Here is a 25,741-nt window from a genome sequence, read left to right as displayed (position 1 = left end):
GGTTCCATCCCAATTTCAAAACTCATGATCATTTCTTTCAGAGCTTTGTAGAGCATGGTAAAAAACTATGAGCTCAAAACCAGGAATTTAAACCTGGAAGAATCCAGCCATTCCCAAAAAGGTTTTTAACTCTTTCTTAGGCTGCAGGGGATGGAGTGCCAGGATGTCTTTTTATTCCTGAACTAGGGTCCTTGTCCTAGGAGGAAACCCATACCCTAAGTATCTGACCCTTTGGAAAGAAATTTGGGTCTTGTTTGGGGACTACCCGATACTCTTATTTTACCACGAAATTAAGGACTTGAAGTGTATTTTAATCAGAGTTTTCTGTAGTAGGGCTGGAAATTAATAGGTCATCCACATATTGTAGGAGGGATCCATTAATTAACTGTAGTTCCCTTAATTCTTTCGCCAATGCATTTCCAAAGAGAAGGGGACTGTCTCTAAAACCTTAGAAAAAGACAGTTCAGGTAAACAGATGTAGCATGAACATCTGGATCAGTCCATTCAAAAGCAAAAATACACTAGGAGTCTGAGTGTAAAGGCATACAAAAGAAAGCATCCTTTAAGTCTAATACTGTGAATCAATCAGCACCTTGAGGGATTTGGGCCAATATTGTGCAAGTATTAGGAACCAGTGGATGGAGTGGGACTGTAGACTCATTAACTGCTCTCAGTTCCTAAACAAATCTGTATTCCCCATTTGGTTTATTTACAGGCAGAATGGGGAGTTACATGGGGAATAATAGGGTTGTAATTGTCCATACTTCAGAAACTTTGCTATGAAGGACTGTATACCGTGTTGTGCTTCAGGTCTCAAAGGATATTTTTTTTTTGTGGATAATCAACATTTGGTTTTAAAGTAATCTTGACTGGGGGCATATTAATAGCTGTACCAGAGCTAATACCATATTAATAGCTCTATGTCCCAAACAGAGGGGTCCACTTGAGAAGTAATTTGCAAAGGAAGGGAAGTCTTTTCTTTATCTGTATTAAGGCAAGCACTCAGAGCTAGGACTAGTGCCTGTTTCTGGCCTGTTACATTTTTATGAGGCTTTCCAAACTGAACTCGGCCTATAATTGGGAAGGTGAATCTCTTCGCAGTAAAGAAATAGGGCACTCAGGCATAAGTAAGAACTGAGGGGACTGGAGTGCCAGGATGTCTTTTTATTTCTGAACTAAGGCCCTTTTCCCTGTGGGGAAATGCAAGGTCCCCCATGGTGCAACCAAAGAGGTATGTGACTCTCTTAACTTTTGGCTGGCCATAAATTTTCACTATGGTACATGAGCAATAAGACAGTGTCACTGAGAAATGGGTTAGAGCTGAGAAGGCTGCTTCTGTATCCAATAAGAACTCAGTACTCTTACCTGCCACATCAAGGGTTAGCCAAGGCTCCTCTGTGGAGATGGTAAGGTATCCTGTGGGAGCTGAGGGGAACCTCGGGCCCTGTCAGCCTCTGTTATCTCGGCTATTATGGGTTTGGGTGGCCCAGGCTCCCTTTGGAACCCGGGGTAGTCTCTTTTCCAGTGTTCCTCTTGATTACAGAAGGCACACTGATTCTGGCCCAAGGGCCGGCAAGTTGAGGGCTCTCATCTGGGCATTCCAGATGCTGATCTCATTATACTTACTCAGGATGGGTAACCTTCAGGTGGCAAGGGGCTTGAGGCAGCCATAGACAATTGTGCTTTTTGGCTATTTCTTTTGGTTTTCTCTGCCTCTTTGGCCCTGTCTCTATTGTAAACTCCAAAGGCCATCTTTAAGAGTTGGCTCATAGGGGTTTGAGGTCCCATTTTTGCCTTTTGCAGCTTCCTCCTAATGTCAGGAGCAAATTGAATAATAAAATGCACACCCAGAAGACTGCGCCCTTCTTGGGAGTCTGGGTCTGCATTTGTATACTTCCTGAGGGCCTCAATCAAACAGCCCTAAAACAGAGTGGGATTTTTATCCTTCCCCTGAGTTACTTATCTAAACTTGTCATGATTGATTGGCTTAACCACATACTTTTTCATACCTTCAATTAAACAAGTTACCATATGATTTAGCATTTCAGGTCTTGGGAACCAATCTGGTAATCCCACTGAGGGTCCAGATCTGGAACTGGATCTCCCCTCACATAGTAAATGGCATGGCCTTAGTTATGAGCAGCCACTCCATCTGCATATTCACAGGTAGTACCCAGAACCCTTTGTTTCTCCTCTACAGTACTGCAGGTGGACAATAATATTTGCAACTCATGTCAAGTTACGTCAAAAGACATGGTCAACTTAATAAACTCTTCTACAAACTTCCCTGGATTCTCTGAAAGCTCACCAAATTTCTCTGCATAAAGCCAAATCAGACATAGAAAAAGGCACATACACTTGTTGTCCCCACATCTCCATCAGCTACCTCTCAAAATGGACACAGGCTTGGTTTTAGGGGCTGATATGGGGACCTACTCTTGGTGGTATCGCTTGGACTTACTTCCTTGGGCAGCAGTGGTTACAGGCTGGGCTTAGTTGAATAAGGAAGAGAGGTGTTTGGTAACCTTGGATGGGAGCCACCTCAGAATTGGGGAACTGAGGAGGCTCGGCATTGGGGAGGAGGCATGGGCCTTCTGAGAGGAGTCACTGGGAGGAGATTATCTGGGATATCCAGTGTGGCTTCTTTGTGGCTGGAAGTGAGATGAGCCACACAAATCCTACAGTTGTCCCTTAAGTCGGGATCCTGGTAAGGGACCATAAAAGCTGGTACATAAAGAACCTCTCCCTACTTTCCTTCCTTTTTACAGAATAAGTTCAGTTATAAAATAGTATCATTTTAGGTCAAATTTCTTGATCTCCCAATTTGTATTGAACCCAAATGGTGTTGCAATAGAAAGTTTCTTTCACTTTGTGCTGTCTAATTGGAATTTGTTCCAATTGCCTAAAAGGCATCCTAGCAGCGAGTCCCTTGGGATGCTTGGCGTCGTCCCCATGTTTAGCAAGGATCTGTACTAGATGCAGAAGTTTTTCTAAGTCTAGCGAGAGCCCACTTATTTTCCCTTTCAGATTCCCACCTCCCTTTTCCTCAAGAAAGGTCAGTAGGGGAATTGCCACCAATTCTTGCAAAGGGGGCATAAATACCGTTAGCAAGACATGACAAAAGTGAATTTAAGATATGACTGGGCAGTGGAGTGGTGACTGCTTCTACCAGTAAGTGGAATATAACAAAAGAGGTGTTTTAACAAGGAAGATATAGAAGGAGAGGGTAATGGAATTCTCATAGTCTGAATTCCACAAAAAGCAAAGAAAGTGTTGACTGAAATGGGCAGTATGACAAAGGAGAACAATGCTAAAAGTGTGCTTACTGCCAAAAAACCTGGAGCAATGGCCAATGAGGGTCCTTTCCCCAAATGCCAAAAACCCTGGGGCATGCAAGGGTTGGCCAACAGTGAACCACAAAGGCCCAAGACCTAACATAACTGGGGTCACAGAACAGTGTGACTGTGGTGTTCCACAATCAGTACAATGGGAGAACCTCTCAAAACAAACAATTGCCCCTATAGCCAAAGCAAAGACCACAAATGCCACAATGAAATTGGTGTAAAAGTAAAATGACTGGCTGTTAGAGATGCAAAAAAAAAAAAAAAAAGGTCTGAGAGAAAGAGAAAAAAAAAAACATGCCAGTCATGCTCCTTTCTGGGCCACCTAAATGACAGGGGACAACAAATTATCAAGGCTGAGGTCCTATTTCCACTTTCTCATTCACCCAGAAAGGTCGATATCAACAGGGAACAAAAGAGAGACTCAGCCATCCGTGGAAGCCGGTTGGTGCCTATCAGTTTTAATTTGGGTTATGGGTGAAGATTTCCCTCAGGTTCCCTCAGCCTGTTAGTCACCAGGAAAGATAATGGCTCTGAAAAGACCCTTTGGCTACTGCTGTACAGCTCTATAGCATTAAAGCCCTATAGACTTACAGCTCCCACCTGTACTGAGTCCCTTTGTCTCATTTGTCTTGTTTGTGTTTGTTCCTTCATCCCTTCATGGTCACTAGGCTGATGCAGATGTACCCCCAGATTGAGGCTTAGCCTGGGAAGGTTCTTGGCTTTTCTCAGGAAAGAATTCAAGAGTGAGCCGACAGGGAAAGAAAGCAAGTTTATTAGAGAAACAGTGTACACCTCAATGGCTGCTCCATAGACAGAGCAGCGCTACCCTGTAGGTACAGTGGACCAGACTAGCACTTGTGAATTCCTGGCTAACTACATTTATACCCACCCTTAATTATGTGTTATTTACAAACTTTCTGGAAAAGGGGCGACAAGTTCCAAGAACTATATAAGGCAACTTGTGGGTCACTACCATGGCATCATTTGTAAACTGTCAAGGCATTGGTGGGAGTGTCTTATGTAAATGTATTATAGTTCCTAGTCCTGGCTGGTTTGGGTCAGTTTCTTTGCTACATCTTGTTTTATCAGCAGGGTCATGACTGTGCTTAGAGGAAAAGTCCTGCTGATCTTCTACATCAAAGCCCTGACCACTTGGGGTTGACTCTTCTAGGAAACATTGTTTGGCTTTCAAGACTGTCAGTGGAGATAGTAGTCTGACTTTCTACAGGTCTGACTTACAGCAGGCTGGCTTCCTGGGCTGGTTGAGTTCCTGGGCAGGTTGTTACAGACTGTGGGTCTGTTTTTATGTGTGGTCTGGTCATTTTTCATTTGTATATTCAGTCTCTCAGTACAACATAAAAAATGATTATGAGAGGCAATACAACATAGTACAGTAAACCTAGGCATGAACTGTCCTCATTTATCACCTTTGGTCTCTCCAGACTACTGGACTCTGGTCCAAGTATACATACTCTTAAATTTAACACTGCAGAGCCAGAATAGGGTCAGTTTCCCTGTAGCCTCTGAGACTCATGGTAAGAAAGGCTTAGGTCAGCTACACAGCTTATCCTGCAGTTCAAAAAGGAACATGGGCAGAAAATGAAAGGCAAACAGAAGTGACAACTGTTTTTTCTCCCAAACCACCTTCATGGCCATCATGTTTAATCTAGAAACCTTAATGAAACTACTGTGTGAATCTTTGAAACTGCTTTTTATGACGCTCAGATTTAGGTGATTTAGGACTGTATCACTCAAATAGAACTATTTGTGGAGCCATAGTGATGAGGTGCACAACTTGCTGAAGGGCTTGATGATAATATATTCTGACAGTCAAATTGACCTTGGACAGGATGCCACATGCAGGTGCTTAGAAACTTTCTGGGAATTGCGGAGGTACTGCTACATTCAATGTGCGCGAGTTTAGATTAGGAAAAAGCAAAAGGCACTTGAAGGCAAATGAACTAATAGTTCTGCTTTGGGTTTTGTTTGAACAGGAAGAGAGATTGATTGTCAACTGCCAAACTTATTTTTGTACATACATTAAAAAATGTAGTACTTTGATGGCTCTCAACAATGAATAGTAAGTAAAAATAATGAAACTTTGGCAGTGTTTTCCTAATATTAATTTAGAAATATTTCTATTTACATTATCAGATATCATATTGCTTATTTTTTTCTCTGAGCTGTCTGAGATGTTGTACAAATCCCATGTTTCAAATGAGATTGAGAAAAACTAATTTCAACAATAGAATAAGCATTTGTTGATGTCATACCTTGTTCTTGGCACTGCCATCTTACATAATGTCAAAAGGTAACATTTCGTTCCTGATCTTAATATAAATAGAGAAGTACAGATCAAAGAAAGTGAAAAGCTTCATAGGAACTACTAGAAAAATAAAAATAGAATGGGTGTTTTTAAGAGTAATGGAACTATAATAGCAATTAAAGGCTTGTCTATAAACTACAGGGAAATAAAAGTAAGAAAACATTGAAAAACAAGAAAAAGACATCATTACACAAAAAGTAAATTATCACAACCAAAAGAAATGGTTTGAACATTTTTTATAAGCAAAGATTAATTATACTCTCTCTATAAATGAAACCCATCCTAATAATCCTAGATGGCTTAGTATAAAAAGATAAGCCAAGATTCACTAGGAAAAATCACCAATAATCAATATGTTGATGTTGCAATATTAATATCAAACAAGGATAATTCAAGGTCAAAATAATTAAAATAGCACAAAGGATATAATTTTATATTGATGGAAAAATACAAATATTATCTTTTGGCAAAGATTACAAGACATAGGCTCATTCGTGCTGCTGGAGTATATACACTAGTCAATTCTTTTTTTTTTTTTTTTTTGAGACGGAGTCTGGCTCTGTCGCCCAGGCTGGAGTGCAGTGGCGTGATCTCGGCTCACTGCAAGCTCCACCTCCCGCACCATTCTCCTGCCTCAGCCTCCCAAGTAGCTCGGACTACAGGCGCCCGCCACCACGCCCGGCTAATTTTTTTGTATTTTTTTTAGTAGTGACGGGGTTTCACCGTGTTAGCCAGGATGGTCTCGATCTCCTGACCTCATGATCTGCCCGCCTCGGCCTCCCAAAGTGCTGGGATTACAGGCGTGAGCCACCGCGCCCGGCCAGCACTAGTCAATTCTTGTCAGCCCTCCTCTTCTGCTATGTCAATCACAAGGGGGCCATTTGATAACATTTACGTCTTTTCCTAATCCATTTTCTGTTCATTAGGGATAGTTTCTGTACCTCAAGATGTTACTCATCATCTTCAAAAACAATATTTAAACCAACCCTACTTTCTGAAATATCATTTTGATTTTCTATTGCTGCATTAAAAATAACCACAAATGAAATGGCTTAAAACAACACACATTTATTAGTTCACAATTCTATAGGACAGAAGTCTGGAAAGGCTTCATTGGGTTCTCTGCTTAGGGTCTCACAAGGCCGAAATCCGGCTTTTAGTTGGACTGGGCTTTTATCTGGAAGCGCTGAGGAAGAATCCACTTCCAAGCTCATTCCAGTTGCTGACAGAATTTAGTTCCTTACAGCTATGGGCCTGAGGTCTCCGTTTTCCTGCCAGCCTTCAGCTGAAGTTTACTCTTTGGTTCTAGAGGCCTCTCTCCTGTCCTTCACATGACCCTTCCATCTTCAAAGCTAGAAATGGTACTTTGAACCCTTCCGTGTTTCAAATCTCTCTAACTTTCCCTTCTGCCGCCAGCCAGAGGAAACTCTGCTTTCAAAGAGCTCATATGATTAGATTAGAATCAGTAGGATAATTTCTCTTTTAGTTAGCTCAAAATCATCTGGGTAGTACTCTTAATTACATTTGCAAAACCCTCTTTGTCATGTACTATGACATAATCACAGCAGTGATGTAGTATGCAGCATATTCCTATCCCTTGGTTTAGGGCAGGAAATCATAGGGGGAGGGGTGTGGCTTTTACATCATTCTTAGGCTTCTCTCTATTTACTGCCACATGACTCCCAAAGGAAAACAGTTACTCAGTAGCCTTTACAAATGTTTTCGAGTCTCTTAATTTTACCAAAATCTGAATTTTTGTTTTCTCAATTTTCTACGGCTTCAGAGGATTTCCATGATGAGAGAAAGAAACTACCAAAATATTGAAAATTCTGACCATTTTTGATAGTGTCTTATTGCTTGAAAAAATTATTTTCTTATTCCAAAATTTGTTTTTTAGAGTTTCCATTCAGATTTATCTCACGTTCTGCATCTAATAATTCATACACCTGAACTGGGGGAAGGAGGGGAATGTACCTCTGTTGTTACTGTTCTGCTCATCCTAGTTTATTTCCTTCTAAGTTTAGCAATGTTTTCTTATGAGCTCACATTTGTTGGATTTAATCTGGGGGACTCCTGAGGGCCTAGATTGGGGGTATATGGCTTCAGAGAGGATTTGTATCTTCATAGACCCCTTCAAAATAAACCAGGAAAATTTCCCTTGTCCCCCATGCAGGGCGCACGACGGGGGCATGGCTCACCTCTTTGGTTCCCTGCTGCTCAGAGCTCTAGGGGAGCATGGAGACGGGCAGGTTGTGGGGCTTCGACCCCATGGCAGTGTCTAGGGGTGAATGTTTACAGCAGAAGCCCCAGTGGGCGTGTGTTACAGGGTGCTCTTTCAGTGTAGCCCTCTGTAGGTGGCTTCTGTTTATCAGCTCGATTAGACCCTCTGCCTTATTGCAAGGACAGAGGGCTTTCTGCATCCCAGGATTCTTGCCTTGGTGTATCGGAAGAATCAGATCACACATGGGTTTGGAGAATGAGTGCAAGGTTTTATTGAGTGGAAGTTTTCAGCAGATGGATGGGGAGCCAGAAGGTGAGTGGAGTGGGAAGATGGTTTTCCCAGGGAGTTGGGTTGCTCAGAAGTCGATGACCTGCCATCTGTCGGTGCCTGTTAGTGTGCTCCTCTGCTCCTCTGCTCCTCTTGACGTTCAGACACTTCTGTATTCTTCTGCCGGTGTGTTCCTCTCAATGTCCAGTCACTTGTGTCTCTGCCCGCTAGGGTCTTGTGGTTTTCATATGCACAGGATGTGGCATGGCGGGCCAGGGCGGTCTTGGAAAATGCAGCATTTGGGCATGAAAACAGAAATGCCTGTCCTCACCTAGGTCCGTAGGCATAGGCCCAGGGGTGGAGCCCTCACCAAGGACGGTGCCCTTCTCCTCCTAGCCCTCCCTTGTCCCTGTCCCGTATCAAAATGTCCCTGGCTTCAAGCTGGAGGACTTCGTATAAGCTTTCCAAGCTTGCCAGAAGTCCAGAGCTTAGTCTTCGGGTGGTGGGTCTGATCCTAGTATTAGCCTTGGAGAATACATTTATTTTAAATAAGTCTTATTTATTTTGAATTTGTTTATTTTTCTGTGCTCTGATTTCAGTTTGTCTGTCTTCCCTTACCTTCCATTGCCCCATTCCTCTCTTTATTCCTTTCCTCCATCTTTTCTTCCTTCCTTCTTGCTTAGTCAATGCTAGTAAAAGTACAGAATCAAGTGTATGGAAGGCAGTAGCCCCACTGTACTTGGTGTCAGTCAGAGTAAAACATTCTGTGTTTATCAGAGAAACAAAAGTGTTTCTGATAAACACTTTTGAAGGGGATCTGAACCAAAGTGATGCACATCCAGAGGTGCCAGTCATCATAAAGACGAAGAGAAGGTAGGTTTGTTTACTTGATCTGGAAAAAAAGAGAAAGCATGTGAACTCTTTTTCACATATGTGAAAGGACCTCACGAGAGAGAAATAAGACTTATCTTTAGCCTTCCAAAAGTAGAATAAACAGGTGGATCTACCAAGAAGTTTCATTTTAGCTCAATAAAAGATGGAACTTGTATAAAGTGACATAGGCTGCCTTTGTGAGTGTAAGTGTCCTCTCTACACTCATGTGGGTGCGGAATACGTATCCTCAGCCATTATACTTTGGCTAAGATGCTGTATCAAATAACTTTTACTCTCCCAGTGCTCAGATTCTAGGCTAGTTTATTCCATGACTCTCTCTATATTTAGATGAAAAAATAAGACATTGAAGCCATCTAGAAAAAGTATTTATCCCACATTCTGACTATAATAAAAGAAAACTGTGTCAGTATTGAAGAAACCTTTCAAATTTGTGAATCAGAGTAATATATTTTACTTCCAAAATAGCCATCCTTGTAATATGTCAAGAAAAAAGGCAATTAATTTTATGCAAAATACTGTCCTCATGCATATCCACACTGGGAGAAAATACGATGCATTTTTTAATAATAATAAGGTTCAGTCAGGAGTAAGAATTTAGTTCATTTTAAACTAAATAGAACAGACACTGGTAAATGAGATGAGATGGCATGGCATGAGCTATATAAAAAAACTTAAAATATATTTCAGGGTCATTTCCTTTAATATTAAAACAAATTCTTGATAGAATGGGATACAGGCATTTGAATATTCTTGCAGAGGACATTGAGATCTCAGTAATTTTTTTCCTTAGAATTTTGTATGAAAATAAAATCATACTTGTTTTAAAATCATAGCTTTGGAGAAAGAAAAGCATATAATCTTCCACTGTGGTATAAAAATGTTGGATTGAAATGTTGTAGAAATTCATCTACCCTTTACCATCTTTAAATTCTAGAGGGACAATAGAATCCTGAGGAAGAAAGAATTGAGTCCTCTAGTCCTGTGAGGGACAATGGACACACCACAGTGGGGTGAAATAACCCAGAGAAGAAAAATCAATCTAGACACAAACAGGATTAGAGCAAAGAATGGCAGATTGTAGGCCAGGTGTTCTTCAGGACAAAAAGGAAATCTGATACCAAGTAACAAGGCCAAAGGACAAGACTCAAACTATTCGACCATATTTTTTGAAAGCCTTGGGAGAGTTGAATTCTATCATTTTAGAGGCAATTAACAAGGTAGGAACTTTAGAAACATTCTGCTAATTGACCAGCGACCAATGCCTTAGGTGGTAAGTAATCACATACCCACAGGAGACAAGTTACGGAGGTAATGGCTATGAGGAAATAATATTATGTGCAGACGTCTACACAGATCATATATATTATGTGTGTGTGTGTGTGTGTGTGTGTATATTTAAGTGTGGTTTCTGTAGTAGAATGAGAAATTCCTTGAAGTCCAAAGATAAGAATGCAGGACTGGCTTACTAGATGCAGTTCAGTTTACTCACCTTAGAAACAGAAATGACAATGTACAGTGGACCCTTGAACAATGTGGGGTTAAGGGTGCCAGCCCTCTGTGCAGTCAAAAATCCATGTATAACTTTTGATTCCCCCAAAATTTAACTGCTAATAGCCTACTGTTGACTGGAAGCCTTACCAATAACATAAACAGTCACTTAACCCATATATTGTATGTCATACGTATTAGTCTTACAACAAAGTAAGCTAGAGAAAAGAAAATGTTATCAAGAAAATTATAAGGAAGAGAAAATACATTTACTGTTTATTGAGTGGAAATGCATCGTCACAAGTCTTCATCGTCCTTGTCTTCACTTGAGTAGGCTGAGGAAGAGGAGGAAGAGGAGGGGTTGATCTTGCTATCTCAGGGTCAGCAGAGGTAGAAGAGGTGGAGGAGGTGGAAGGGGAGAGTCTGGCACACTCAGTGTAACTTACTGAAAAGAAATCCACGTATAAGTGGATCTGTGCAATTCAAACCCATGTTGTTCAAGGGTCAACTGTGTATCTGTGATGGGTAATTTTATGTGTCATCCTGACTGGGCTAAGGGGTACTCAGATAGTTGGTAAAACATTGTTTCTGAGTGTGTTTGTGAGGGTGTTTCTGGAAGAAATTAGCATTTACTCAGTAGACTGAGTAAATATCTGCCCTCGCCATTGCAGACCAGCATCACCCAATCCAATGAACACCCAAATAGAACCAAGAGGCAGAGGAAAAGCAAATTCTCTCTGTCTCTGTCTTCCTGTGTCCTCAGCTATCTGAGCTCCTGGTTTTCAGGCCTTTGAATTCCAAGACTTACACTGGCAACTCCCCGGATTCTCTGGTCTTTGGACTCATGCTGGGAGTTGCACCATTGGCTCCACTGGTTCTCAGGCCTTCAGACTTGAATTGAATTTTCCCACTGGCTTTCCGGGAACTTCAGCTGCCAACAGCAGATGGTGGGACTTCTCGGCCTCCATAATCGTGTGAGTCAACTCCCGTTTTAATCTCCCTTTATATATCTATATATGTCCTATTGGTTCTGGAGAACCTAATACAATACATAGTTTTTGTGAGGGTCAAGTAAGAGAATACAGTAAGCCTTCACTCAACATTATCACCAGGTTCTTGAAAACTGTGACTTTAAGTGAAAAGGAGCTGTGATGAAACCAACTTTACCAAAGGTGAATCGATACAAATGAGTTACATTCTTATGGCATATTTCAGGTCACAAAAACATCACCATACTTCTCAATAAAGACCATAAACACTGTAATATTAAACATTAATATAAAAGTGAGCTAGATATACGTTTAAAAAAGATTAATACAAACAAGCAAGCATGATAATTTTTTACCCGATTATTCCAGTTCATAGCTGTAGAAGGCCAGAGCCTATCTCAGCAGCTCAAGGCCAAGGCTGGAACCCATCTGAACTCACCTACAATGAGGCTGTGTTGATATGCCGATGAACCTAATCTGCACAGCTTTCAGACGTGGGAGGAAACCAGAGTACCCGGAGAAAACCCATGCTGACATGGCAAGAACATGCAGACTCCACACAGATATGGTCCCGGCTGGCAAGCAATTGTTTATCTCATCAACGTTATGATGAGATGGCATTGAATGAAATGAAAATGATGTTACTCAAGGACCTGCTGTGTATGTGAAAGCATTCTATCAGGTGTTATGTGGGTGGGATGTCTTATTGTTACTATCTGCAGCGGGTATCTATTATTTTTGCCTGTCAGGCACACTTTCCCTTACTTTGGAAGTAGCAACCTATTTTTTTCTGTAATCCAATTCCATACTTTCAGTCCAGATTGTTTAGAAAGGGTGGGTATCATCCTTCAAAGAGAACCTCATGACACAGACTCAGCTAGGGAAAGTACCAGCTGGGCCTGACTCTAGTGACATTTTCAGAATAGATGGTATGAGCCAAGTCAGGTCAACGAGTGACCAAGACTTTTGCTGGGGCTTGAAGGAAGAGGAGTGCTTTATGTTGTGCGGAGTTAGGGAATAATGTAAGTCAATGGCCATCTTGGAGAGGGCTTGGTTGAGAATAAGCTAACCAAAAAAGTAAAGCAGAACCAGGAAATAGAGAAACAGCATTCCAAAGACATTATTAAGCCCTGGGATTCAGATATGCTTAAACCAGACATACCCCTGGAATTCCCAGTTACGTAAGTCCAAAAATTCCTCTTTTTGACCTAATTAGTTTAACTTCCTCTCATTTGTCATCAAGAGTGTACTAGCTCAATGCTGGGCATAGTGGTTTGAGCCTGCAGTGCCGGCTACTGGAAAGGCTGAGGCAGGAGGATCGCTTGAGCCCAGGAGTTCAAGTGCAGCCTCGGCAACATAACAAGACTCCATCTCTTAAAAAAAAAAAAGCTGAGTCACTACTATTATAGAAACTTTAACTGGAAATTATCATTTTACTTGGAAACTCTCTGGACCTCATTTATATTAAAGCAATTAGATGACTACTTAAAATTCATCCCTAAAAGCAGGTAAAATTTCACTTCCTTTTGTTCTTTTTTCTTTTTCAGACAAGGTCAATAAATTTTCCAGCTTCTTCCCTGAACCTTCCATTACCCCCAGATTGGTGACTAGGTGTCCTCATCCTAGAACAGCCTCTGTTGTATGCAGCAAACCGGAACTGTCTGCTCACACCTGACCCTCTGGGGAAAGCCTCTCAGTCAGTTCCTTACCAGCTTGCTCACCACATGGCTGGTGGCAGGGCTTGTCAGGGATATGGGCAAATGTCCATCACTCTCAGAGTAGAAAAGACCCCCTGCCCCACCCCCTGATTTTCTCTGAGCTTTTTCCCTGAGAGATGAGGTTCCTTCAACCTGACTAAAGACCACAAAGAACAAAGAAAGCCACAACAATACTGAGTTTAATTTCAAGTACCACTCCTTTCATAAGAACTCTTAACTGGTAGCTAAATTGTCTCATTCTTGCTGCAAATAAACAATGAAGTTTGGCCAATATGGTGAAACCTCATCTGTACTGAAAACACACAAAAAATTAGCCAGGCATGGTGGCGTGCACCTGTAATCCCAGCTACTAGGGAGGCTGAGGCAGAAGAATCGCTGAAACCTGGGAGGTGGAGCTTGCAGTGAGTCGAGATCGCACCATTGCGCTCCAGCCTGGGCAACAAGAGCCAATCTCCATCTCAACAACAACAGCAACAACAACATCAACAATAACAACAATGAAGGTTTCAAAAAGCAAAGCAGCACTGGGGAGAAAATGATGAGAATATTTTATGAAAATGGATATTCAGTCTTTGAATAATTAAGGATATCCAACTTATAGGATATTTTCAAAGTCCCTCAGCTACCTTTATGCTAGAGTATGTCATTACTAATCTTGGGCATTAAAATTTATCGTAATAATTGTGAATAACTCTGTCAAGGTATTTCACTTATTGGCTGAATTAGATATTAAGATGAAGGAAATGCTGAATTATAGTATACACTGAATATTTAATAAATTAATCCCCCATGCTGGCAGTAGGAGTTCCAGAAATAATGCCTTCTGCACGTCAGCACTTAATCAATGCTAGTTAGTGATAATGGCTTAAGGACAAGTAGATACCGAATGGATTCACAGTCCAAATTAGAAGCACAGAGGAATCATACTCAAGGTTAAAATCATTCTAACAAAGACTTTTGGTAGTTACGGTTACAGGAAAGGAAAGAAGATTGAAGTTTTGCTCAAGTTGATTCCTTTGAGAGTTGTGAGACATAAACTTATTCATATAAATTTTGGCTCTGGTTTCTAGGTCTGATTATTTTTCTTTCATTTGATTTGTACCTGGGTTCTCAGTGATAGATTCTGACTCCAAAATGCATACTACTTCTCAAAGTTGTAAGAAGAGAGGAAGGAAACAGAGAGAGAGGAGGAGGAGAGAGAGAAATAAGGGAAGAAAGAAGAAAAGGAGTAAGACATGGAAAAGTAAGGGATAAAGGGGAAAGTGGGAAAAAGCAAAAGAAGAAGGGAGAGGAAGAGGGGAAAGAAAATAGGGATGTGGGGAGCTGGAGATGGGGAGGTCTTGTTCCTCACCATCGCCAGTTTCTCCCAATCCCCCTTTTCTGAGCAAGAACCTCTTATTCATTTTGACATAGCAGGTGGACTCCAACTTTTTGTAAAGAATACTCAAAAGGGAAAGCATAGATGTATATGTGGGTGAGTAACAGGAATTCCCTATTCCTGGAGTAGTTAAAAAAATATATACTATACAATCCTTGATTAGGACATCACTGCTGAGTTTTTAGTTACTGAGTGCTATACAATTTAAACAGGAGTTTTTAATATATTTAAACTGGATTTGACGTAGAGATAGTACAAATCAGTTTTCTTAAGCAATGTTAAATTATTGTCTCTCAGCATAATTGAAAGACATTTGATAGAGAGAAGTAAATTTAATGGGGGCAGGAGGAAAACATGCTACTGGAGCTACTGGTGACTTTAGGAGATCCTGAGTAGGGGCTTTTCCAGGAATTGAGCACAGATCAAGACAGGAAGGGAAAGGAGATGGCAAAGAGGTTTGCCCCCATAGACGTTTACATCTGGTTGGTTTACATCTGTTTTAGGTTTGCTGTCCTGTTCAGTCCTTGACAATCTCTTCAGGAATCTGATAAAGCGAATAAGGAAATTTATTAGCATAAGCTCACTCCCTGAGTTGGCCTGCCTACACTTATCTTACAGAGAAGGCCCAGTTCCTCCCCCACCTGAGCTCTAATTTTCTCACCATAAGGATATTACAGCATGAAGGGATTAATACAAATAGAAGGCATTGCTTTAAGCTCTATACTTCAGTGGTTTGCTAAAGTTTGAAGAAAACAGGGATAACTCAAGTATGTTGAGGATCAGTGATTTAACATTTATAAAGTATAAAACTTATTTATAGTCTTGAAGAGAAATAATATAGGAAATGCAAAGTTATCGTTATCACTGGCACCATATCCAAATTTCTTGCCTACATTTTTCTGATCCTGGCCATTAAATTTCATATTAAACTAGAAAAAAAAAGATATTCATTAAAAAGAGCTAGTAAACAAAGGTTAAAAACAGTGAGTATAGGAAACTCCACACAAAAAGCCCCACCACATTTTAGGATATGTTTACAAATGATAAAGACAAAGTCAGGATGTAGTAATACTAGCAGCAGAAGTTTAAATTTAAGTGAGGACTGAGCATCTATTAGGCACTGTGCTATCTGCTTTTAATGTATTTATTATATTATATAGTTCTAATAAGAAACCTCTGCGATAAGTGCTGTTCTATTCCTATTTGATTGCTAAAGAATCAAGAAACCAAAATTCTACAGTATGTATTGGTGTATACAAAGAAAATGAAATGCTCATAAACTCAAGGATATCACATAATTAATATCCTAAATCCTAGGACAAGGATGTTGAAAAGTATTCAGTAGACACAGAAGACAATGAAGTTTATAAATGTGATACAAACAGGAAAGTGAGTATAACAAAAAACATAGTCACACACTCAAATAGGTGGTCGGCTTGGCTTAAGGAACTCTGAAATAGCAAGCTATGTTTGTTTTGCATGTTTTCTTAACTTATTGCTTCTTGGTGTGCTGAAAAGCTTTTAAATCTCTGCAGCACTCACGCGCTGTGGAAAGAGCTTGGCCTTGGGCAGCTTCCATCTTTGAGCGAAATTGTCTGCAGAGATCTGACATATTGGTTGCACATATATTATGTTACCGCCACTCTAAACGTAAGTAAAATGAACACATGAACAGATGACAGCAATGATGATAATATTTTTGGAACAACATCAGTATGCTGTGCTTTGATTGGACAGAATTGAGCTTGACAGGGATCATATTTCCCCTTTTAAAGTTAACTTATATTTTTCTTTTTATTCTGCCTAGAAGAAATGGGCTAAAATAGCAGTCAGCCCTCTCCTCGTACTTGGCTGGTGATGGCGGACTGTTTATTTGGTTTTAAGAAATATGTTTTAACTGTAGCTGTCAGTAAAATAGAGACCATAGCATACCACAGGCACCCACACTATGCACCACAGACCACGGAAAAACACTTAGTAGCTATATGTAATCAAATTTGTGCCATCTGATATAGAAAAGTGCCTCACTATTTATGGGAGCACTATAACACATCTTTTATAAACCAAAGACTCTATTTGTAGTGTGAATGGTCTCTTACTCTGTTTTAAAGTTTGATTCTGTGTGTACATGTGGTCTTCCTCAAGTAAGACACTTTTGGAAAGTAAATCTAAGGTAATCAAACATAATGAACATTTATTCATTCATTCAACACTGAAGATATCTGTATTAAGGACTATGCTGGGTAAGTGATTGCAAGGACGAAGCCCTTTAAAGCCCCTCAGGTACTCGACTAAGGCCAGGGAGGAGAGAAGAATTCTGATGTGTTACATATTCTTTTCTTGGAAAGTCAAAAATGAAATAAACGTCTTTTCTTCTGTAACACAGCTATCCAATAACTTCAAAAGGCAATCTTTTTGAAATCTCCTTCCCACATATAACACACAGCACAAAAATGTGATGAATTTCTGTTGTCACAAAATATCAAAAATTTCAATGAGGAGAACTTGACAAGTCCTGGGGATCTGAATGCCCAGAGTCCTAAACTGTACCTAGAGTCTTGCAGCATCATAGCCTGAAGGAACTTGCGATTCTTGTGCCCACTCCACTCTACGGTCCCATTCCCTCTTTCGTTTTTCAGAGGAAGAAACTAGTGTTCAGAAAGGTCGAGGGAGGATCTGAAACTGGAGCTAGACTTTTTGATCCTCAAACTTTTTAGGTGATTTGCAGCATGAGTCTGCTCCTCCTCTTTCGCAGGTGAGAAAGCTGTATAGAATGACATACTTTGGGTTTCAGGGGATGTTCTCTTGTTCTCTTTTAGTCAAACTTATTATAAATAACTTGTAAGCAGAAGGTGTGGTGGCAATGGTTGATGGACGGTAGAAAGAACTTCTGTAAAGGCTGGGCGCGATGACTCACGCCTGTAATCCCAGCAGTTTGAAAGACCGAGGCGGGCGGATCACTTGAGGTCAGAATTCGAGACCAGCATGGCCAACATGGTGAAAACCTGTCTCTACTAAAAATACCAAAAATTAGCCGGGCTGGTGGCGGGCCCCTGTAATCCCAGCTACTTGGGAGGCTGAGGCAGGAGAATCGCTTGAACCTGGGAGGCGGAGGTTGCAGTGAGCCGAGATCGCGCCACTGCACTCCAGCCTGCCTGGGTGACAGAGTGAGACTCTATCTCAAACACAAAACAAAAAAAAAGATCTTCTCTAAAAACAGCCCAAACAGACCCACTCGGGGCTCAGGGAATTTGCTCTTCCCTTGGTACTTAACTGACCCGCCACTCCCGCATAACTGCGCCCAGCCACTCTTAGGATTTGGCGGGTGAACAAGCGAAACGGCAGATCCCAGGATGCAGTTCCGCCTTTCATCACTTATGTAGCCCGGTCGCTACCCTCGCTGCATTCTGGGAAACGTAGTTTCTTATCAGCAACGACAACGTCTAGGAAACGTTTCGCCGTCAGGTTGGAGGGATCCGCCCCTCCATTGGCCCCGCCCCAGGTTGCTTAGGAGACAAGAGACGCCAAATCTTGGTACTTCCGGTCTTGTAGGGCAGGACAGGTGCATAGAGAACTCCTCAGAGGTCTATACCTCGAGGGCTGCCATGGAAAGCCTTGACAGATTCTGTCAGGACTGGTGCGACAGCAAGCAACACTGGTTGGAGATCGGACCCCCGGACTTGGTGGAGCGCAAGGGCTCCCTGACCCTTCGCTCCCATCACAAGAAATATTCGAAGCCGGTGTTGGTGTATTCCTGGTGAGCGAGGTTCCCCTCCCAAGTTCCCGGGTATTGCGGGGAGGAAAGAGAGGGGAAAGGATAGAACAGGAAAGGAAAGGAGAGTCAGAGAGAGAGGACAGGAGTGGAGAAGAGAGAGGAAACAGAAAAAAGAATGAGAAAAATGGGGGAGAAAGGTAGAGAAAGAAGGAAATGAGAAGAAAGGTAAGGAAAAGATGAAACTCTCGAGAGGAGTGGGAAGGAGGAAAAGAGAAAAAAGAAGTGAAAGAAGTATTTTCAAAGGAGAGATGGGGAGAGTGGGAGAGAGGGCTGGAGCAGGCAGGAGGAAATAGAAGAGCCTTCCAGGGGCAGCTCCTAGCCACACACACACTGGGCCATGCAGCAGCCAAATCCCCGGCCACCTGAGGTTTTAGCTCATTCACACAGAGTGGGTGTGTATACACATAGGCGGTGAAAAGCGGGTGCTGTCAGAGGCCTGGAAATCACTTTCTGAAACAGGCACTTACTCATAAAAGGAATTGGAGGCCAAGGGCATAGCAGGAGGGAGATGCCTGTTTAGAGGACCAGCCTCCAGGGCTGCCATTTTCTGGGGGTAGGGCGTACATTGAGTGATTTGAACGAGGTCCCTCTTATTTTCTAGGCTACATACGAGGACTTTTCTGGCCAGAGACTGCAAACTGGCATCTCACACTGGTTAAGACCAAAAGACATTGCTTCGCATGAGCTCTGTTTACTTTTTTTTTTTTTCATTTTAATTAGTTGGCCACATTTAAAACTAGGAGTTTCACGGCCGGGCGCGGTGGCTCAAGCCTGTAATCCCAGCACTTTGGGAGGCCGAGATGGGCGGATCACAAGGTCAGGAGATCGAGACCATCCTGGCTAACACGGTGAAACCCCGTCTCTACTAAAAAATACAAAAAACTAGCCGGGCGAGGTGGCGGGCGCCTGTAGTCCCAGCTACTGCGGAGGCTGAGGCAGGAGAATGGCGTGAACCCAGGAGGCGGAGCTTGCAGTGAGCTGAGATCCGGCCACTGCATTCCAGCCTGGGCGACAGAAGGAGACTCCGTCTCAAAAAAAAAAAAAAAAACAACTAGGAGTTTCACAATAAATCCAGGGTTGTATCTTTGAAAATTTGAAAGTCCTGGCCAGGGAGGATTTTATTTCTCCGGGAAACTATGAATGTACCAGAGCTGAGCACTGGCTACACCTTAAGATGGGTGTTGTTCTGTCTTTAGGAACTTCCCTCATGTAAGTTCTTGCTTGGCCCCAAGAAGCATTTGGTTTACTTCTTGTGCTTTAGACCTTGACCTGGAAATTCACTTTCTCTTAAAGAGAACCTGGAAGAAAAGTGGAAACTTGTAGGATTTTTCAAATTCTTCCCCTCAAATTAACTTTCCTGGCTCTACTGTTGATAGTAATTACATTTGCAGTATTTGAAATATTTGGGAGAAGTGTGAAGAAAAAAAAGAAATCACAAATCTTGTCTACTTTATGTTTTTGCTTTTGAAAGAAATGAATGATTTTGACTCTAGCCCTAAGGCTAAGCACTACTTCATCCCATTCATTCATGTAATATATGTGACCCCTGCAGTTTCTGTCTTGCAAACTTTCTGAAGCCTATTCCCTGCTTTCCAACAAGTTTACTTTTCTGCTTTTACTTCTCAACCTTGAAACTGTCTCTCTTCCTCCTTTGAACTTAGTGTGAGAGGTTATACAGATTTGGAATCCAAAGCTACACTGGGAAACAGAAAATCCTCTTTTAGCCTTATATCGGGCTTACCTCATAGCTCTCAAGCAAAACACTTAGCTCTTCTGTGATTCTGTTACCCCACAGAGATTTGAGTCATAATATAAATCACCACTAGAAGTTACTGTTAAAGAGAAAGACCTTTTGCAAAGGGACAGTGCTTCTGCTGTCTGCTGCACCACTATTACTTTGAAAATTCCATTGTGAAAGTTACAGATATCAATAGCAAAACCACAGAAGAACATACATGAGAAGAAGGTGAGGAACCTGGTGAGGAGAAAAGGGTAGTGGAACACTGTAAGTCATTCTAGCCACTGCTGAAAATATAGAGGGATATCATGCATTGGTTTTGGAAGGAAGGCTGGGGAACAGGAAGACTTAAATTCAACGCAACATAACATTTGTGTGTCATGCACTTGGCTACATGTTGGGAACATATAGATAGAGAAACGGATTCGATTAGATAATTGTTGTAAAGCATTTAGCATCCTTCCCGGAAAATCATAAGTTGTCAATAATATAGGGTAGCTGTATGAGTCCGTTTTCACACTGCTATAAAGAAAAACCTGAGACTGGGTGATTTATAAAGGAAAGAAGTTTAATTGACTTACAGTTGATCAGGTCTTGGGAGGCCTCAGGAAACTTACAGCCATGGTGGAAGGCAAAGGGAAAGTAAGCACCTTCTTCACAAGGCAGCAGGAAAGAGAAGGGTGAAGGATGAACTTCCAAACACTGATAAAACCATGAAATCTTGTGAGAACTCACTCACTATCATAAGAACAGCATGGGGAAAATTCTCTCATGATCCAATCACCTCCCTCTCTTGACACATTGGGACTACAGGTCCCTCCCAATGTGGGGATTACAAATCAAGATGAGATTTGAGTGGGGACACAGAGTCAAACCGTATCAGTAGCTAACACTATTGATTTAGCATAGCATAATGGTTAAAACTCGGGCTCTAAGTTTGAAAACTAACTCTCTTGCTGTGTGTTGTGGCAAGTGACTTTGACTGCTCTGGGCCTGTTTCTGCAACTGTAAAATGGGGATGACAGGGTTATTGTAAGATTAAATGAGGTATGATATGTGAAACACCTTTTAACACATGGCCTGCCACATATTAAGCACAGTAGAAGTTAGTTATATGTATTAGGACATGGCCATTGACCCCAAGGAGCTCCAGACGGCAGTAAAGGAGAATAATATCAATAAATTCGTTATCATCTGATTTTTGCAAAAAAGAAATGATTATAAGAAACAAAGGTAATGGTGCAGTGGGGAGGGTGGTTCCTGAGCAAGGTTTTGAACTAAGGATAGGGACAAAAAAGAATAGGCAAGTACAGTGGAATAGTAAAGAACAGCCCCTCAGGAAACAGAATTCTTTTTCAATAGTGGACAAATGTAGTTGATCCTTATTATTTCTGAATTCTGTGTTTGTAAATTCACCTACATGCTACAATTTATTTGTAAGTCAAAATTAATACTTGATGCACTTTTGTGGTCATTTGTAGACATTCTCAGAGCAGCAAAAAAGGCAAAAAAAATTTGAGTTGCCCAACGTGCATGTTCCCACCTGAGGTCAAAGCAATGCTCTGCCTTTTGTTTCAGCTCTCATACTGTAAACAAGTATCCTTTTCATGTTCTATTTAATGTGACTTTTTTTTTTTTTGCATTTTGTGCTTTTTGTTAGCTGTATAGTAAGATGGCCCCAAGCATCATGCTAAGCACAAGAAGAGTGTAACATGCCTTACAGAGGAAATGCATGTGTTAGAAAGCTTCATTCAGATTTAATTATAATGCAGTTCATGTATACATATGTAACAAACCTGCACGATGTGCACATGTACCCTAGAACTTAAAGTATAATAAAAAAAGAAACACAATAATTACACTTAATAGTAAAACATAAATGGCAAAATAAATATAATTTAATAGTAAAACATAAATGGCAAAATAATTATAATTTCTGAAGTTTCCTGTTGAGTATCTGTGATAGCTTTTATAATTATCCCTATTAAGATTTTAAGTTTTATAACTGTTACATTAGATTTTTAATGAAAACCTGTTTTATTTAACTCTGAGTTGTGACAATACGTTTTATAGTCTATCTCCAAGAAAACATTATAGTGCAGTTGGCAGTGATTTCAATGTGAATGAATCAACAATACACGTTATGTAAGGTGTTTTTAAACTGAAACACACATAATACAAGGTTATGTCTTGATTGACTGACAAAAATATTGTGACCAGAGTCTCACAGGAACCTAACCTTGTATTTCTGTATTTGCTAATTGAGTGTTCGAGGCAACTTTATAGAATATAAAGATAGCAAGAATTGACTGTGAAATGTGAGAAGCACTAGCGTTTTCTGTGCTGACTGTATTTCTGGCATACTTGTTCTTCCATATCCAGCCAGTCACCAAGATCTGTCCTACAAAGCTGAATAAAATTCAGGTTGTGTAAAATTCTCAATTGAATGATGTCATTGACTTATTTTTATGCATTTTGGTCATAATTGTTAGCTTTCTATTGATTTGTTTTATGATAGATTAAATTTTTATTAAATTTTAATAGCTTTTATTAGTGATTTCTTATTTAATTGATGAACACTTAATATCTATAAACACACCATTTGCATGGCTTCTCAACAGAGTATTCAATCAGTTAAGTGACTGTACATATACGTACAAAATAAAATCTGTGTCTGGGAGAAATTCTGACTTTCCTCTGATTAAACAGTTCAAACATTTAGATTTTCTCCCTGTGTCTCTCTTTATCTGGCATGTGATACAGAGCTATTTGATCTCATTACTCATATTAAAAACAGTTGTGTATAATAGACGTGATAAAGTACTATATCCAGAATCCTTGTTAGGGGATACCTTTCATCTGTTACTGGGATAAAACATTACCAAAGAGCCACTTCTTCCTTGCAACTGAAGTGGTTGATAGAGTCATATCACCCTCATCACACCTTGATGCTTCTGAGTGAGAGATGCCTTTTCTAGGAATTATTTTACCCCACTAATTCCTGTAGCATTTATGGAGCCATATCATCAGGTGATTCCATTAGAACTCAACTAAGGGGAAATATTTTCTGTTAGGATATCTTCCCAGTCATTGGAAGAATCACAACAATTTAGACTTACCCTTAACAAATTCTCTTATGTGAGGCTAATTCTTATATTCATTCATTCATATTCATCTTTTCTTGGCCAAATTGACATCTGGGAACAAGTGATAATAATTTAAAGCAAAACAAATGCATTGGGATCTCCATGGAGACAGTGTTTGCTCTGGTCTCCATGGTGACATTTAGTTTTAAGGACTCAGGTTAATTTTATGTATTTGTGATTTTAATTACTTTTCTTCCCTGCCTAAGCCCCAAATTAAAGAGCCTGGGAGTTTCACTTCCTGTCCTCTATAGGAAGAAACCAGAAAGATAAACAGAAAAAAGGGAAGAGAAATATGGTGATAATTGTTGGGTAGGGAATTTTGTAGTTTTAAATACTTTTACACAAAATCATTTGGGCTGGGGCAATAAATTAGAATTAAAGGGGGGAATCTTTCCATGAAGCTCTTCAGACTTCCCCCTATCCTACTGCACTGTTTAAACAGGGAGTTTCTATGTATTTAAGGTACTTCATGTTCACAGGAGCACCCAGTTCCAAGACACCTGGATATCATGAGTGCACTTAAACAGAAAAGAGAGTGTCTGAATTTTCTAATTTGCTGTGTCATTCTTCTTGTATTTAATGAATGATTTTCTCAGGTACTAACCTGGAAGCATTTAGAGTTCCTCCTGTCACTGGAGACCAAGCTTGTGCTACACAGATCTTTGCTAGCCAGCAATCCCATCTTTCTACATTTCCAACACACATTCGAGAACTATGATAAAAAGCAAAGAAAAAAAAATAATAAGGCCCCTTGGTAACCACGTGCTGCAGCCTGTCCTTTTGCTGAAATCCACAAGGGCTTCTTTTCTATCAAGGCTTCATCTTTCTGCCTTTAACATAGACTCAGGCCCTCAATCAGAAGCTTATTAACTCTTAATTTGTACACATTTTTAAGTTTGGTTATGTGGTTTCCATGCAAACAACACAAAGTTTGACGGGGGAGAGAAGAGGCTTTAAAGGGGCTTTTTGGATCTATAGTTAGAAGGCGGAAAGAAGGGCAGGCCTCAGGACAAGGGATAAGAATGCAGTAGGTGCTCAATTAATGTTTCTCAAATAAATGAGCAAATGAGCAGGCAGAAAGAATAAAGACAGAAACCCAAAATGTACTGCAGGCTGAGGCCCTATATTTGTATTTTAATGAAGCCTTGAGGTAAAAGACCACAGTATAGTACAAAATCCTCACTCAAACCAGGGCTGATTTTCACAGCCATGCTCTTGATGCAATAACATAACATGGAAGTATGTTTGGACACCTCTGTAGAAATGACCTTAGAAGGGTATAACATATACTTCTGTTAAAGTAGTAAAGAATTTTTAAATGGGAGCTAAGTTTGTGCTGTTCCTCGTTGCAGTGTGTGTCATACCATCAAGAACTGACAGGTACTAATGAGGTTTTGAGTTAATGTGGGGATGAATGATATTTACACTTTAAAGAGATACTTTTATTTCTCAACTTATACTTTAAAAAATTCCAAATTATAATATCATGCAGGCATTTAAGATGATGTAACAGTAGGCTAAGAACATGGAAATATATTCACTCTAGCGGGTAGCAGAATTAGAAATATGCACACAACTCAGATGCATATATAAAATTTATTTTCTAAAACCAATCCTCAAACTTTTCAACTGTTGGTTACTAGAGAAAAATTCAAACATGCCAATTAAAGCTTATCTGTGTCTCTTTAACAGCTTGTTTTAGGTTAAAATAGTCTCGTTCAGAACAGTGCCCACTCCTTGAGTCCTTCCTCCTCCACCTTCTCCTTCCCCCAACACCATCTGTATGTGTACAAGGGGCTGAGGTTATGTGACGTTTGGGTGGGGGTGGAGGAGTGAGGCCTCCGGAACTATTGTAGGTCCTTGTCCTTGCTTGCCTCATCGTGGTCCAACTGCTGTGCATGCTGCAGCCGAATTTGTGGCTGATGCTGTTGGTTTGTTGAGAACTTGGTGTCTCTGCCTCCAGATTCAGTCCCACTTGGTCTCTTGCAGGGGACTGCAGATACCTATCAGGCTTGTCCTCGCACAGCCCCTGACTTAGGCTGGTCACCCTGCAACCACAGGTAGAGGTGGGGCACGTCTACCCTCAACATGGTGGCCTGCAGCTGACCCAGTGACACTCAACTCAGCTTCCCTCTCAATGCCCTGGAGAGAGGGCGAGTGGATGCCATGGTTTGCCCAGGATGGTTTACTCCCATTGGCTTGAGACTTGCCAAAGCTCCTCTTTTAGTTTCTAAAGTGTTCTTCAGAATATTAATTACAAAGTCATCCTCCCTGTGGTATATTTGGGAGCTTCTGGTTCTTGTTGTTAATAGAAGCTTAAGGAATTTAGAAGTCCTTTTGTTTCTCAATAATGCCTGACTTTCAAGAAAATATCTCACTTAGAACTCAAAAATTTCATTTTGTCAGTCAGAAGTTAATCAATAATACTCCATTTTTCTTCAGATTTCTGGTGAAACA

General features: G+C 40.7%; 1 protein-coding gene and 1 long non-coding RNA gene across 6 annotated transcripts in view; one reads left to right on the top strand and one right to left on the bottom strand.

Annotated features, from left to right (window-relative positions):
* Positions 1 to 16,822: 16,822 nt before the first annotated feature.
* LOC104662053 lies at positions 16,823 to 18,110 on the bottom strand. Its single transcript, XR_747926.1, has 2 exons — positions 18,001 to 18,110; positions 16,823 to 17,639 (listed from the first exon to the last, which is right to left on the bottom strand). It is a non-coding gene; the product is annotated as an uncharacterized LOC104662053 (long non-coding RNA).
* Positions 18,111 to 18,169: 59 nt separating this feature from the next.
* C16H9orf135 (chromosome 16 C9orf135 homolog) overlaps positions 18,170 to 25,741 on the top strand; it is an 86,131-nt gene continuing 78,559 nt past the window's right edge. For 2 of the 5 annotated variants that reach the window (XR_004054024.1, XM_030920049.1), the window contains exon 1: positions 18,170 to 18,382. Coding sequence is in view for 3 of the 5 variants with exons in the window: in XM_010362949.2 (XP_010361251.1) it covers positions 18,231 to 18,382 (152 nt within the window). In the remaining 2 variants the exon portion in view is untranslated. The remainder of the gene's footprint in view (positions 18,383 to 25,741) is intronic. The other 3 variants (XM_010362949.2, XM_010362948.2, XM_030920048.1) reach the window with 2 other exon arrangements.

This window comes from Rhinopithecus roxellana, chromosome 16, assembly GCF_007565055.1.
Source record: "Rhinopithecus roxellana isolate Shanxi Qingling chromosome 16, ASM756505v1, whole genome shotgun sequence".
NCBI lineage: Eukaryota > Metazoa > Chordata > Mammalia > Primates > Cercopithecidae > Rhinopithecus > Rhinopithecus roxellana.
The sequence above is the reverse complement of the archived record's forward strand: the minus strand, read 5'-3'. Positions and strand labels throughout refer to the sequence as shown.